Source organism: Prinia subflava, chromosome 10 (genome assembly GCF_021018805.1).
Source record: "Prinia subflava isolate CZ2003 ecotype Zambia chromosome 10, Cam_Psub_1.2, whole genome shotgun sequence".
NCBI classification, from domain to species: Eukaryota; Metazoa; Chordata; class Aves; order Passeriformes; family Cisticolidae; genus Prinia; species Prinia subflava.
In genome coordinates this window covers 1,209,988-1,225,222 of record NC_086256.1, presented here as the reverse complement: position 1 = coordinate 1,225,222, position 15,235 = coordinate 1,209,988, and the positions used below count along the sequence as shown (strand labels likewise).

The window sequence follows — 15,235 nt, the reverse complement described above, 5'->3', positions numbered from 1 at the left end:
GTGGCTTCAAAGAGAAACTTTATTGATTAAAAAGGATAAGAAGTTTATGTTCATACTACAGCAAGAGTTTTCTGGAGGAGAAGAGATGTCAGCTACTGTTAAACAGCTCCAGCAGGAGCAACAATGTCACACAAGGAACCAACCTGGAAAACAAGAGGAAAAAGAGAAGATTCTTCTTTGGAATTCTGTTAAATCACACTTTTTGGCAGGCCAGCTCAGGTTGCATTTGTGCTGTCCTATTTGGCAGCATGCAAACCTTTCTCTTGTTTATAAAGGAAATGAATTCCCAGTGGTGTGGCAGCGGAGGAGCAGGAACCACCCCCTTTTCCCAGGTGCTGGAGCTGTGATCCCCCCACTGCAGTATTCCCCAGCTGGGTTTCCCAGGGTGGCCTTGCCTGGAAGGGCACAGGCCCTGTGGGCACGGCTGTACCTGCTGGGCGCTGGGGACAGCCAGGGCGTGCAGCTGCCACACGCCCACCTGGCCACTGCTGTCCCCCAGGAGCAGGCACTCGGCGTTCCTGGCAAACAGCAGTGAGCTGAGATTCCCCTCGGGGCTGGCAGGGCAGGAGAGCACGGGGTTGAAGCTGCAAGCCAAGAATTTATGGGTATCGTGCATTTATCAGCTGAAAAACTGCACATTTCACTGTTCTAGGTTATCTCAAAAATTGGGAAGCGAGGCAGTGTTTGGTTTGGGGTCTGCCAGAAGAAAAATCCCAGCTGCTGTTAACTAAGGAATCCTGCTTGTCTAAAATCTGTCCGAACTGGAGAGTGGTGGTTAATATTTTTATTAGATGAATAACTTGCAGGATGTGGCAGGGCTCTGGATCCACCAGGGCTTCACACTGTCAGTAACACAGAACCCAGAGCAGCTGGACAAGGCCACAGGTAACTGAGCCACCTCAACTTCAGACCATCCAATCTTTACCAAAGTAGCTCCGTTTTGTTATTTTCCCTTCTAACTCTGCCACAATTTCTGCAGAAAAGGGGCAGTTTGTCAGCTCCATGAGGCATCCAGCTCCTTCTCTTTTAACCCCAAATCTCTGGTAGCCACCATCTGCTTTTACACAAGGAGTATTTCAAATTGCAACGGTTTGAGGCAGCAAAGTGTGGAGCTGTAATGACCTGACAAAAATACTGATGAGGTAACAACGTGTGACAAATAAATGTCGGACTCTTCCTTGAGAAGAGCCCTTACTCACATGCTGACAGTCAGGTCCCAAATCTCCACCCTGCTCTCCTTCACTGCTGCGAAGATGAAGGGTGACTTTGGAGCCCACCTGATGTCGTGAACAAAAGCTGGGACAGAAGTGAAGGTCAGAAGGGGGGTGTGGGAATCCCGGTGCCACAGAAGGACGCTCCAGTCTGCAGAGCAGCTGAGGAACATCTCCGTGCTGCAGGGGTTCCAGGCGACTTTGTACACAGGGCCCTGTTTGGAGAGAAACAAAACAGAACTTGGCGTTGCTGCAGAGCTGCAGGATCCATTCTGATCTACCCGGCTGCTGCATTGTATCTCTACACTGAAGTAAATGTTTCATTTTATTCTGAACTTTTATGGGAGGAGCACCAGAACTTTCTGCATTTCTCTCACTGTAATTGGCCTGGTGCTAGCACAGAGAAACTTGTTGGGCCTTTGAAATGTTTCTCAGGGCCTGTGGCTGATTCTGTCAAGCAGCAAGCCAAAGAAATCTCCTAAATCATTAAGTACATAAGGGGGAGCACAGAGGTGCTCAGGGCTTTTTCAGGGTGTCTCAGCCAGGTGTGAGGGGCTTCCCTGCACGTGTGCATGGCTTTTGTTTTTTGTTTTATATTGTTTGTTATTTTCTCTTTAATTAAAACCTTTTCCTTTTTCAAAACACCTCTGATCAAGCAGTCTCGCAATTCTTATTAAGAATTATTAATTATTATTATTAATTCTTATTAATTAGGAAGTTGCTAGTCCACCCTCAGAACCTGGTACACCTTTGTGGGGCTCATTACACACTAGCCTCAAGCCAGATTGTATCACCCAGCCTTCCTCCCACAGGTAAGACTATTGAACCCTACACATTTCTGATTGCTGGCCTAAAATAAAGCCAGAACTAAAGCTTTAAACCAGTTTATAGCACCAGTTTTAATAAATTACTTGAAAAAATCCTGACAGAGTAGAGAGTAATCCTGTAAGACTGTGATGTTTTATACTATGGGAATTCATTCCCAGTATAAGAGAAGTTTAGGTTTCTTTTGTTGCAGATGTTCACTAAAAATGAGCAAAGAAACTGTTACATTTTTGAACTGAGCATTTCCTGCTGTCCTTGTTTACAGTGTGTACTCACCTTATGGCCTCTGTATGTCCCCAGAATCTGCTCCTTGCCTGAGCAAGAGCAGCAGTAAATGTGGCCCTCTTCTGTTCCAGCAAGGAAAATATCAGGATCCTGAAAGAAAGGGAAAATTAGCCCAGGCTGGATGAAGCCATCACTGGTGCAGAAATCATCCAGGGCTGGATGAGCTCAGAGCCAGAGCTCTGCAGAGCCCAGGAGGAGCTCGTGGGAGTGGTGGGGAAAGGGGAACCACAACGCTGCACATCTGCTGGGTGTGTTCTCCAACAATGCCCAACGTGCCGGGGTTTGACTCCTGCAAATCTCGGATTTTCAGCAATCCATGTGGAAAATGCAGGAATCCTTCGAGTGCTCTGTGGAGGAAGTACTCAGCAGGATGGGGAGAAGCTCAGCTGAGCCCTGGATGTGGGAGGTGGTGAACAAATTCTCCCAGGCTTGGCCATCATACAGAGGGGAACTGCCCCAAGGAAATGTGAGTAACATGGCTGGGAGGGCTTCTTTTACCATTTCACCCATTTGGGGTAAATCTTAGAAAGCAATTTATTTCAAAATTAATATGCTTTAAATAGCAGTGCCAAATCCTGGCTAGTTCCCATTACAGCAGCTCAGCTGAGCATCCCCCCTCTGCTGCAGAGTTCTCCTGGGAACACTTCAGCCAGGATGGGCTTTCTGAGCCTACCTCTGGGTGGAAGTCAAAGCACATCCCAGCTGCCTGCTGTGATATGGGAGCTTCACTTCTCCTTTCTCTCTCACCCGGGAATTTTTTCTTCCCACTTTCTGTTCGCTTGATTTTCATCACATCTGTGCAAAGAGCAGGAAGGAGGTTTTGTCAAAGAGGTGTGAAGGACTCGAGCTGCTTTGGGATGCCCAGCAGCTCTGAGATGCTTTGTGGGGTCACTGGTGTAAAGAATGTCAGCTGGGACCAGAGAGAGCAGTCTCAGGGGCTCACCAGAGCAATCCAGCCTTTGCTGGATGAACCACTGTGTCACTCGCCCATCTCCAGAGATACACATCAGTGTCTCTTTTTTGTCACCTGCTGTTGCACCTCTGTCCTGTTCCACCCACCTCAGCTGCCACACAGGGCCTTTGTGTTTATTCAGGGATGCACTGGGACAAAAGAAAATGCAGGTGGTAAATCACAGATGAGCAAAGACAATGCAACATGTTTGAAAAATAATTAAGCTTCTGCTTCGTAATGAGTGTTAAGTCTTGTAACAGAAATGTTTTGCTTTTCTTTAAAAAAATTGGTCTGAACATTGGTTGTTTTCTCCAGGAGAATGCTTCCCTCATTAAATGTGTTTGATAATTCATCTTGGGGCACTGTTTATGTGTTTGCACCATGAAATCAGTCTGCACCTTTAGACAGTGCCCGAAATGTGGGGAGCTGCCCTTAGGGCAGATGCTTCCCTTATCACCCACCCATCCTCTCTCTCATTTTCTTTGTAATTCCTGCTCACCCCTCACCTCTTCTGATGTTCTCTCCATTTTTGGCAAGAGGGATCAGAGAGAAAGCACCAAAAGCTACCACTGGTCTCCCCTAAGGATTTATTATCCAGGGCTGGATTGTCCCAGTTAGGACATGGAATATAAATGGTAGGTGGGGGTAAATAGCTGCAAGTCCTTAAAGGGCGAGGGAGTGGCACTCCTTTGTTGCCCCTGCTGGAGCCCTGGGCACAGAGAGTTCCAGACTTTCTGTGCTCACAGGCACTGACCCCCAAACAAACCCTGCATTGACCTGAGGCTGTGGAAAAGGCTCCCAAAATTGAGTGACAGCACTGGGACTGTGGGTGTGGAGTTTGAATAGCAGTGTGTGATAGCACAGGGTGCAAAACTCAGAGTTTAAGGGTTTAGAATACAGTAATAGATATAAAGCAAGATTGAGGTTTTAGGGCAGAGGCTGAGTCCTTCTTTTTCACCTTCTTCTCCATGGGTCTGGATGGTGTTTTGTAATTGGGTAGAAAAATCGGCATTGCGGGCCACGGGTAGTTGGATATTTAATTAAAAGTAAAAATAATTTAGGTGTCATCTCATAATTGGACAGTAGAGACAGAGACAGAGACATATTTTACTTTGTTAGCCAGAGCTCACAGCTTATGACACTGTAACACAGATAAGAATTAACAAACCCCTGAGCCCAAACACAGAACAGTCTCTCCTGCAATGAATCCCAGCTCTAACAGATAAAGAAGATAAAAATCCACGGGCCCTTCCCAAGGTCTGCCTGCCCAGAGGAGCCCCAGGGCAGAGGTGCAGCCCCAGCCTGACCTGCTGTCCAGCAGCGCGGCGTCCCCGCGGCTCCGCACGTCGTAGACGGCCACACACCCGCTGGCCATCCCCACTGCCAGGAGGTTTGGGCTCGCCAGGGAAAAATCCACGGCCGTGACGCCGTGCTCACAGCGGAAAACGCGCTCTGGCCACTGCCAGGAGAGAGAAACAGCAAAGGGTGAGCTGGGTCATCATTCACCTCTCTTTTCTTAACACCAAATGTCTGCTGGGAAACTCCCATGGTGGCCACAGTGACCAGAAATGATTCTTTGTTCTGGCTGGCTCTGTGTATTTCTTGCTACAATTGGTAAAATTAGGAAAAAGATAAAGATTGTGCAGAAATATGATACTGGGAAAGAAGTTAGGTAGGGCTACTCTGAACCAAATACCCAAAAATGGTGATGGTAACAGCAGGGAATCATGAGAGTATTTGATGTGGAAAAGATGCACCAAAGATTTGACTCTGCCTGGTTTAAGTTACTCTTAGATAGTTTTGGCCAAGAGAAGTCTGTAGTAGAAATCAAACCAAAATGTTGTAATTTATGGCAATCAGAATTTTTTTACTGATTTTTGTTCCTACAATTGAACTGAGATTGTAACTGAGATTTCCAATTTTTTTTTAATGCCTGGTTTTAAGAGGATCCCTTTTCAGATGGATATGCAGGGGTGTAAATGTTACATCTATGAAATTTCCTCACAGTGTTGTGAGAAGTTAGAGTAAATAATTGTAGTTAAAAGGGAAATAAGGCAGAAATTGTCCAGAGAAAAGCAGATTGCAGGAAAAGCAAACAAAGGGGCTCGTTACCATGGGGTTCTTCAGTGACCAACAGCAAGCCAGGCCTTTCTTCTGGTCCTGAGAATCAAACTCTCTGTAACCAACTGCTAAGAGATCCTGCAAGCACAGAGCAACAGCAACACCTCAGTTCCCCTTGAAGCTCAGCAGGAAATTTCCAAAGGCACCTTTGTGCCAAGGCAAAGTCTGGAATAACAAAGTTTCTGTCCTATGCAGGGGGGAACAGGACATACATTGTTCTATAATCATATTTTAATGTGCATTATTTAATGAGTACAGAAGAATACTTCTCATTTTCCCTCTCAGGGTTAGCTGTGAAAGGAGCTTCAGAGAGCACCTCAAACTCCTGGCTTTAGCTTTCCACAGCCCAGTGAGTTCCCTTCATTCCTTTCCATAGGCAGAAAAAAACACCCTAAAAACCACAGCAAGTCTTTAGCCTTCAGCTCAGTTAATTTTTCTTTTCTTGCACTCAATAAGTAGTTTGTGAAACTCACATTTTAAAAGTTGCTGATTGTTTGCCCTGTATTCTAAGCCTGAAGTCCCTAAACGTCTCTAACTTTTTAATATCTGGAGATTTGGTGCACTAAAACTATGAAATGGTCTTTATTTTCTCTTTTCCCTCACTGGGTTTCTGTTTCTCATCCTCAGCTGCTTTTTACCTCTCTGCCATTCATTATTTTTGTTTAATAAGTGAGTTCTGTTGGGAAAACAGAGCCTTACATGACCAGATTATAGAAGCTTTGGCTTCTGTGCTGTTACTGTGCATCTTGACCTTAAATTTTGAGGAATTCTGCTCTTTTGGGAGGTTCCTGTTAGAGACAAAGACGTGGTGTCTAAACCACCACAAATAAACTCCATCAATGATAATAAAGTTTAGCAGCAGGGGTTAAATTTCAATTTTAGAACAGACCAACTCTATTAACATTGGTGTTCGGGGTAAACTGGAGTAATAAATGCAATTCTGGGCCAATTAAAGCTGTGATGATCCATGAGTAGGGGAAGCCTAGTGCAGATTAAAGCAGCAAGAGCGAGGGACTGGATCCATCCTTGAGGTCCCTCCCAGCACAGCAGCCCAGGATGAGGATTTATTTCCAGCCCAGCTGCCTGTCTGGGCTGTGAGAGCTCAGGAGGGGTTTGTGCACTCACAGGGTTCACTCTGTTCCAAGCCATGCTGCTCACGCTGTGCCCGCTGGTTAAATCACACCTGTACCACCACAGCTGCTCCAGCCTGGGGCCTGCTCCTGCTGCTGGGCCTTGAGCTGCATCTGACAGAGCTTCCTCCTGCTTCTCCTCAACCTCCTCATCCTCATCCTCGTCCTCTTCATCTTCATCTTCTTCTGCATCGGTGTCTGAGGTAACAACAGGTTCTAAAATGCACAGATGTAGAATCTGAGTAGAAACTTCACTTACCTCACTCTAATTATCACACCACAAGAAAAAATCGCCCTTTTAGCAAATATTTTGCAGGGAAAGGAAAAGAAAAAGGGAAGGGAAGGAAAGGGAAGGAAAGGGAAGGAAAGGGAAAGGAAGGAAAGGGAAGGAAAGCAAAGGAAGGAAAGGAAAGAAAGGGAAAGGGAAGGGAAAGGGAGGGAAAGGGAAAGGGAAAGGGAAGGGAAGGGAAGGGAAGGGAAGGGAAGGGAAGGGAAGGGAAGGGAAGGGAAGGGAAGGGAAGGGAAGGGAAGGGAAGGGAAGGGAAGGGAAGGGAAGGGAAGGGAAGGGAAGGGAAGGGAAGGGAAGGGAAGGGAAGGGAAGGGAAGGGAAGGGAAGGGAAGGAAAATTTGAGGAATGAAGACGTCCTAACTTCTAAAACTGTGACTAAAATTGGCTGGGGACAGAGCAGACAGCTGGATTGGGCTGGAGTGAGCCAGGTAGGTTTAGCTGCCCAGCCAAAAGTGAGGAATTTCTGTGGAAAATGAAGAAGTTCTGGCTGGGAAGAGGCTACTGAGCAAGGAACCAACCTATAAGGACGGGAATCTTCCGATAAACTGCGAGCTTGGGTTGAAAAATGTTCTCCATGAGGATCCTCTCCATGACAACTAAATGCTGCTTCAGGTTTGCTGAAGTTAGGATTGCTTCTGCATGGCATTCCCTCTCCTCGTGGCTCCTGGCAGGAGCAGCACTCCCTGCAAGGATGAGGGAAGGAGCTGAGTCACAGAATGGTGGGATATTCCTGTGGAATGGATCCACAAGGATCATGGAGCCCAGCAGGTCCATACTGCCTGATATGAGATAAATGGGATAGAAATGCTTTGAACATGAAAAAAAACTTGACATAGAAAAATCAAGGAACAAGAATTCTCCACTCGCAAAAAGCAGAGAACTCAAAAAATTATTTCACTATGAGTTTTTCTTGCTATAATTTTATCCTCTTATCATCTTTTCTTATTATAATTTTCTTATATTTTTCAGATACTTCTGGAATTTTTCACAAATGGTGTTTTGCTTCTACTTTTTAAAGTGAGTACCAGCAAACCTTGCCCTTGAGTATTTCTCTTTATTTAATTTCTGATGGCAGTGTGCAGAGAAGTGCAGCCCTGTTAAAGACTCTTCAGCAAACTCTCTTACAGTTCCAGTTTTTCAGGAGGTTTTCCCCACCAGTCCCAGGGATGTGATGGTTTAGGAGGATGAGGACAGGGCAGAAATGGGAGATGTTACCTGTGGCAGGAGGGACAGCCACAGCCTGGCTGGGCTCTTCAGCTGTGGGAGGTTTGCTGCTTCTCCCTGCTGGGGCTCTGGGTTCCTCTGTCTCTGCAGGTTCTGTTTCTGAGGCCTTCAGCCAATTGTCCAAATCCCAGGGCGTCACCATCACCCCTGGAAGGAATTTCCCTGTCACCCAGGGCTCTTGTTTGGGTACATTACTGCAAGGAGCTTCCTACACCCCAACTGCTGGGCTGGGGGCTTTGGAAGCAGCTCTGGTTCCAAAGGGGTTGATATTTGAACTGATATTTTTAATATTTTAGTTTCATCTTTTAATTGCTAGCTTTTACAGAAAAGGTTGCCTGTGCTTAATAAGAATGATTAAAACAGATAAAATAACTTTCAAGTTCTCCCTGATGGGTGACCTGCTGCAGCTCCATCAGGGTTTTTTGGGGTGTGGCTCCCCTTGAACAGGGTCAGCTCCCACCCAAAATTTGCCTTGATATGCTCAGGGCTTGGAATGAGCCATGCTGATGCTCCAGGCACACAGAAAAGTTGCAAACAGCTTTTCAAAGCAGATCATTATCTACTTTTGGGGTTTATTCCCTCATTTTACATACACTAACACAAAGGAAAAGTGTTTGGAACGGCGTTCCCCACAATTTTTTTGGCCTCTTACACACAAAAATAACATTCTCTGGGAGTGTTAATAACAATTCTATTGCAATGGATTCAGCACTAAATTCAAGATTTAGGAGGGGCAGAAAAGGCCACCACAACCAACACTGTCCTGTCTGAACTTAAAGCTCTGGAACTGGAAGTTGAGGAAACATCTCCTGCTTAGATATGGAAGTAAAAAAATCCCTTTTTTAATTCTCCTGCCCAGGTTTACCTTTCTCTACCACAGTGACTGTCTCACATTGCACTTCCTTGGTTTTGGCAGCTCCAGAGATGGTTTGCACCATTTTTTCTTCAAAGTAATCACTGCCAATTTTAGCGTTGCAAATCTCTGCATAGATCTTATTCCTCTCCCTGGAAAACAAAGGAAACACTGGCTGCTGACTCCCTGGAAAAATTCTGCCTGGAATTCTCAGTGTCTTTAACAAGGAGTCAGCCAGAAGAGGCTTTTCCATGTCTTAAATTTTCTGCTTTTGGGATGGCTGGATGTTATTTCAGTTTTTGTATCATCTTCTAGCAGCTTTTTCTGATCTTTGTGATGTTGTTCTAAAACAGGAATGGCCTGTGGAGAACAGAACTCAAAAAAAGCAAAAATCCCTTTTCCAGCTGCCTGTGAATTTTGGGGGAATTCAGAGTTCAGGGCTCTCATCCCTTGGGAATGAAAGGGAGAGCAAGAAACAAAAAGAAAACTTCTCCTTTTTTATTTCAGCATTTCCACCACAGTTCTGGTAGTTCAGGGAGGAGCAAGGGGAGCTGTCTGCTGTGTTTGACTCTTCTTAATTAATAAATAATTAGAAGCTACACACAAGAGTCAATGCAGCAGTTTGAAATGTCTTCCTGTTTTCACGAAAATCAAATTATCACCCTCCTCCAACCCTGGATTTTCCTAACCAGGAAAATCTGCCATCATTTTTCTGCCATCATTTTTCTGCCATCATTTTTCAGCGGAAGGGAGAAAGGATTTCATTAAGAACATGGAGCTGTAAGAAATGGAGGGAGCAGAAACTCAGAGAAATGGGTGCCAGCTGACTTACAGAGCTCCCTGTCTTGGGTTGCAGGATGTAACCAGAGGTGTGTGTTCCATCCCCAGCTGTTAAACCCAGCTGGGACAGGGCTCTTTATCCCTTCCAGGACCCATCCTCCCTCCAGGGGATCTCTGCTGTCCAGGGGCCATCGAGGCTCCCTGCAGGGCTGATCCAATTCCATCACCCATGGGAGATGCTGCACCCAGGGGAGGAGCCCGGAATTCCCACCTGGATAAACCCTGGGATTCAGAGCCCAGCACAGCCTGTGTGCTCTGCATTCCCACCTGGATAAACCCTGGCATTCAGAGCCCAGCACAGCCTGTGTGCACTGCATTCCCACCTGGATAAACCCTGGCATTCAGAGCCCAGCACAGCCTGTGTGCACTGCATTCCCAATGGATAAACCCTGGCATTCAGAGCCCAGCACAGCCTGTGTGCTCTGCATTCCCACCTGGATAAACCCTGGCATTCAGAGCCCAGCACAGCCTGTGTGCACTGCATTCCCACCTGGATAAACCCTGGCATTCAGAGCCCAGCACAGCCTGTGTGCTCTGCATTCCCACCTGGATAAACCCTGGCATTCAGAGCCCAGCACAGCCTGTGTGCACTGCATTCCCAATGGATAAACCCTGGCATTCAGAGCCCAGCACAGCCTGTGTGCTCTGCATTCCCAGAGGAACACCAGCCCCATCTCACCCCACGGCACCTCCAGAGGGAGCTGCCCCTGCTCCAGGATCACCTCTGCTCCCACAGAGCCACAGCTGCACTGCAGGAGGGCTGGGCTGGACCTGACCAACAGGGTGTCAGGTTGTATTCTGACTGTCAGTGGGGTTTTTTTTTGTTTATTTGCTTTTTTGTACTACTGCGTTCATATTTTTAATATTCCTAGTGAAGAACTGTTATTCCTATTCCCATATCTCTGCCTGAGAGCCCCTTAATTTCAGAATTACAATAATTTGGAGGGAGCAGGTTTACATTCTCCATTCCAAGGGAAGTTCTGCCTTTCCCTGGCAGACTCCTGATTTCCATCCCAGGACACTCAGAGCTGACTCACAGGACTCTCTCAGCCTCCGCTGCCTTCGTGGACACCACAGCCGTGGGCAGATCCAGCATCCAGAGCGTGTCTGTCTCTGACAGGAAAATATCCACGCTCTGCTCCAGCTCCTCCTCCCTCAGGGCTGCTTCCCCCTGCTCCTGCACGGCTGCAAACCAGGGGAACAAACAACACCTTTGCTGCTCGAAATTAATAGAAAAAAAATCAATTCTGGGACTGCTGGAAGGCCCCGGGCTGGCTCAGGGACTCACAAAGCCCAGAATATATAATTTTATAGATTAAATTTCTAATTCTTGGGTGTGTTCTTTACCAGACAAGCTCAGAGTTGGATCTTGAGGTTCTGTTTCATCTGAGCCAGACTTGGTTGTTGATACGCTGCTTCCACGTGTCCTTCAGGGACAAGAAACAAACAGAAATTGTCTCAAAAAACTAAAAAAAGTGTTTATTTTCTGGAGGTACTTTGTATTTTTAAGTAATTTTTAATGTATATTTACATTAAAAATTACTTAAAACTTAAATCATTTACTCCTGGTTACTTAAATCATTTACTCCTGATATCCCAACCCCTGATATTGTCCTTTGGAACAGCCAAAACATGGAAAAACATGGCAAAAAAAGCAATATTTTCACCTCAGAAATCAATGTTTACAACTGCAATTATAAATTGTAAATATTTACAATTATTCCTTGCATTTGGATAATGCTGTGGCTCAGAATTTTTCATTTGAAACACCAATAATTATTTACCTTCTTTGCATGACTTAATTGAGTTTGTCAGCCCAAAGGCCACTGCCTTTGTTTTTCCCCTCTGTGCTGGAGGTTTGTAAATGAAAGTGGAGTTTTAACTTGGAATTCAGGAGTTTTAACTGCTTTTTTTTTTGTTTAAGAGCATTTTTGGAGATGGATGCACATAATCACACAGAGGTAACCTGCTTAAATAATATTATAGCAGAGAATTCTTATTATGTTAAACATATTTTGAGAGTTGAGCTGATATTTTTAATATTTTAATTCGATAATTTAGTTTACATATTTTATAATTTTGCATAAACGATTGTCTGCACTTACTCAATATCACTAAAACAGATAAAATACTTTAAAATAAAACTTTTCTTGCCTGGGCCCAGCAGCGTTTGGGTCTGGATGGAAGAGGGGATGGGGTGTGACATTCTTCCCCTCATCATCAAAAACCTGCAAGAAAATTGAAATAATCAGGATAACTTCCCCCTGCTCCCACCCAAGGAAGGATTTTTGGGAAAAGCCACATTCCTGTCACTGTCAGACCCCCTTCTGCTTCTCCCCGTGGCTTTTCCAGCTCATTTATTCCATAACGACCACCAAGGGGGAATTATTGATTCTGATTAATCCAGTCCAATTAACAGAGCAGCCAAATAAATCAGATGAATCTTTTTAATGACAGAGTTTAAAATATTTGAGTGCAGGTTGGTGAGGTGCTTAAATGATTCCCAGGTTACATTTGGGGAATATTCTGGATTTCGGGTGAAGACAGGAGCTGCTCCAGTAACAAATCTCAGATCAGAAATGTTAATTATTCAGATCAGAAATGTTAATTATTGTCAAGATGGGCTTGCCCTGCCTCTGGAAGTGTCCAAGGCCAGCTTGGAGCAGCCTGGGATGGTGGGAGCTCCCTGCCCTTGGGAATGGGATGAGCTTGGGGGTGCAACCCAACCATTCCAGGGCTCCGTGGTTCTTCCATTTGGGGCTTTTCCCACTTTTCCCAACCCAACCATTCCAGGGCTCCGTGGTTCTTCCATTTGGGGCTTTTCCCACTTTTCACAACCCAACCATTCCAGGGCTCTGTGGTTCTTCCCACAGGGGATTTGGGGCTCTTCCCACCTTTCCCAAGGGTGCCCAACCCAACCATTCCAGGGCTCCATGGTTCTTCCATGTGGGGCTTTTCCCACTTTTCCCAACCCAACCATTCCAGGCTTTCTGTGACCCTTCCCACAGGGGGATTTGGGGCTCTTCCCACCTTTCCCAACCCAACCATTCCAGGGCTTCGTGGTTCTTCCATTTAGGGCTCTTCCCACCTTTCCAAAGGTGCACAACCCAACCACTGCAGGGCCCCGTGGTTCTTCCCACAGGAGATTTGGGGCTCTTCTCACCTTTCCCAAGGGTGCACAACCCAACCATTCCAGGCTTCCCACAGGGGATTTGGGGCTCTTCCCACCTTTCCCAACCCAACCATTCCAGGGCTCTGTGGTTCTTCCATTTGGGGCTTTTCCCACTTTTCCCAACCCAACCATTCTAGGGTTTCTGTGACCCTTCCCACAGGGGGATTTGGGGCTCTTCCCACCTTTCCCAACCCAACCATTCCAGGGCTCCGTGGTTCTTCCTGCAGGTGGATTTGGGGCTCTTCCCACCTTTCCCAAGGGTGCCCAACCCAACCATTCCAGGGCTTCGTGGTTCTTCCATTTAGGGCTCTTCCCACCTTTCCAAAGGTGCACAACCCATCCATTCCAGGCTTCCCACAGGTGAATTTGGGGCTGTTCCCACCTTTCCCAACCCCACCATTCCAGGGTTTCTGTGCCCCGAGGGTGCTCCTGCACTGTCCCACCTGCAGGGCTCCCTGCCTGCCCACCAGGCCCTTCCTGTCTTTGGCTTTTCCCGGGAAAGCCGCGGAACTCCTGCGGGAACTCGGGGCTCTGCTGGCTCCGGCTGCCGGCCCTGCCCTGCCATCACAACATGAAATTAAATTAAATTTAATTTATTTTTTAAAAATTAAATTAAAATCGATCCGTTTTAATTTAAATTTGATCAATTAAATTAAATTGAGTATTAAAATTTTAAATTAAAATGGATCAATTTTAAATTAAAATGGATCCATTTTAATTTAAAATTGATAAATTAAATTAAGTATTAAATTAGATTTATTAAATAATATAAATTATCACATTTAATACTACATTAATGCTAAAGGTTCTACCATTGAGTTATTGTGATTCCTAATTTATTATAATGTATTATATACTACCAATTATTGTAAAGGATGTAAACCATTTATTATAAAGGATTTTTACGATTTCCTATGTATTATAATCAATTATATATTAACCAATATTTTAAAGGACGTAAACCATTTATAAGCATCTCTAATAAAGGATTATTATTATTTCTCATGTATTATAGTTTGTTATAAAATACCAAATATTTTAAAGGATTTTAACCATTTATAATAAAGGATTCTTAGAATTGATTATATATTGCAAATTATTTTAAGGGATTTCAACCTCTTATAATAAAGGACTTTTACCATTTTTATAGTATTTATTACATATTACCAATTATTTTATAGGATTTTAACCATTTATAATAAAGGATTCTCAGTGTTTTGTATAGATTGTAATTGATTATATATTGCCAGTTATTTTAAAGGATTTTTAACCATTTATAATAAAGGATTCTTAGAATTGATTATATATTGAGAATTATTTTAAGGGATGTAAACCATTTATAGTACAAGATTGTGGGACTGCAGCCATTTATTATAATTTATTATATATTAAAATTATTATATATTAATAATTATTCCAAAGGATTTTACCATTTATAAGAGAGGACTGCAGCCATTTATTATAATTTATTGTATATAATAATTAATTACATATTACCAATTATTGCAAAGGATTTAGACCATTTATAAATAGGAATTTTGACTATTTAACTTCTTATGCCTTATAATTTATTACAGAATATAATTTATTATAGAATTTACTGTAGAATATAATTTATTATACAATTCATTATCTATTACCCATTCGTTTAAGTATGTAAACCAATTATAATAAAGGCTTTTTGCCATTGATTTATTATAGAATATAATTTATTACAATTATAATTCATTAAACCTTACCCTTTATTTTAAGGGATGTAAACTATTTATAATTAAGAATTTTGCCCGTTTACGTAATTTACTAAATATCATTTACTATACAATTTATTATAGAATACAACTATTATACTATATAATTTAATATATATATATTAATATATACTGAGTACTACTCAGTAATACATTATTATTATGTATTACTAAGTATTTTAAGAGATGTAATCCATTTATAATAAAGACATTTTTCCCACTCATACATGATAATTAATGACCTATTATAATTGATTCTGTACTATAATTTATCATCTATTCCGAGGCATTTTTAAGGCGTTGAAGCCTTTTAATTTCAGTAACGTTGGAGCTTTAGGCCCGCTCCGCTCTCACTCACGGCGGAGGCCGCGGCCCGGCGGGGCCCGACATGGCGTCTCTCGTTACCATGACAACGCCGCCCAAGACGCGGCGCGGGGATTGGCCGCCAGCAACGGCGCCGCTGATTGGTCCCTGAGCGGCGCGCGGGCCGCGCTGTGCTGGCGGCCGCAGCCCCGGGCCGTCCCCGGCCCCGGTTCGGGTCCCGCCCCCGCCCCGTGTCACCGAAGCGGCGCTGCCCGCGGCACC

General features: G+C 44.3%; 1 protein-coding gene across 6 annotated transcripts; it reads right to left on the bottom strand.

Annotated features, from left to right (window-relative positions):
* Position 1: 1 nt before the first annotated feature.
* DNAI4 (dynein axonemal intermediate chain 4) lies at positions 2-15,188 on the bottom strand. Of its 6 annotated transcripts, none has more exons than XM_063406877.1 (17): positions 15,009-15,188; positions 13,346-13,460; positions 11,885-11,958; positions 11,078-11,157; positions 10,768-10,915; positions 8,903-9,042; positions 8,029-8,184; positions 7,332-7,592; positions 6,520-6,740; positions 5,386-5,472; positions 4,581-4,732; positions 3,265-3,422; positions 2,995-3,116; positions 2,313-2,411; positions 1,200-1,426; positions 431-584; positions 2-143 (listed from the first exon to the last, which is right to left on the bottom strand). In XM_063406877.1, the coding sequence occupies exons 1-17, from the start codon at positions 15,056-15,058 to the stop codon at positions 99-101; spliced, it is 2,289 nt and encodes a 762-aa protein (XP_063262947.1). In that variant the 5' UTR covers positions 15,059-15,188; the 3' UTR covers positions 2-98. The 6 variants fall into 6 exon arrangements, with proteins under 6 accessions (XP_063262947.1, XP_063262948.1, XP_063262949.1 ...); XM_063406878.1 differs by having other exon boundaries at positions 1,278-1,426; XM_063406879.1 differs by having other exon boundaries at positions 7,332-7,496.
* Between the last annotated feature and the right edge of the window lie 47 nt (positions 15,189-15,235).

Bases quoted from the DNA above. Each gene is read 5' to 3' on its own strand.
- DNAI4 (XM_063406877.1), bottom strand. From the start codon at position 15,058: ATGGTAACGAGAGACGCCATGTCGGGCCCCGCCGGGCCGCGGCCTCCG. The intron at 11,959-13,345 runs GTGGGACAGTGC...ATTTTCTTGCAG, and splicing joins GCAGGCAGGGAGCCCTGCAG to GTTTTTGATGATGAGGGGAA. The intron at 144-430 runs GTACAGCCGTGC...CTTGTTTTCCAG, and splicing joins CTGTCCCCAGCGCCCAGCAG to GTTGGTTCCTTGTGTGACAT.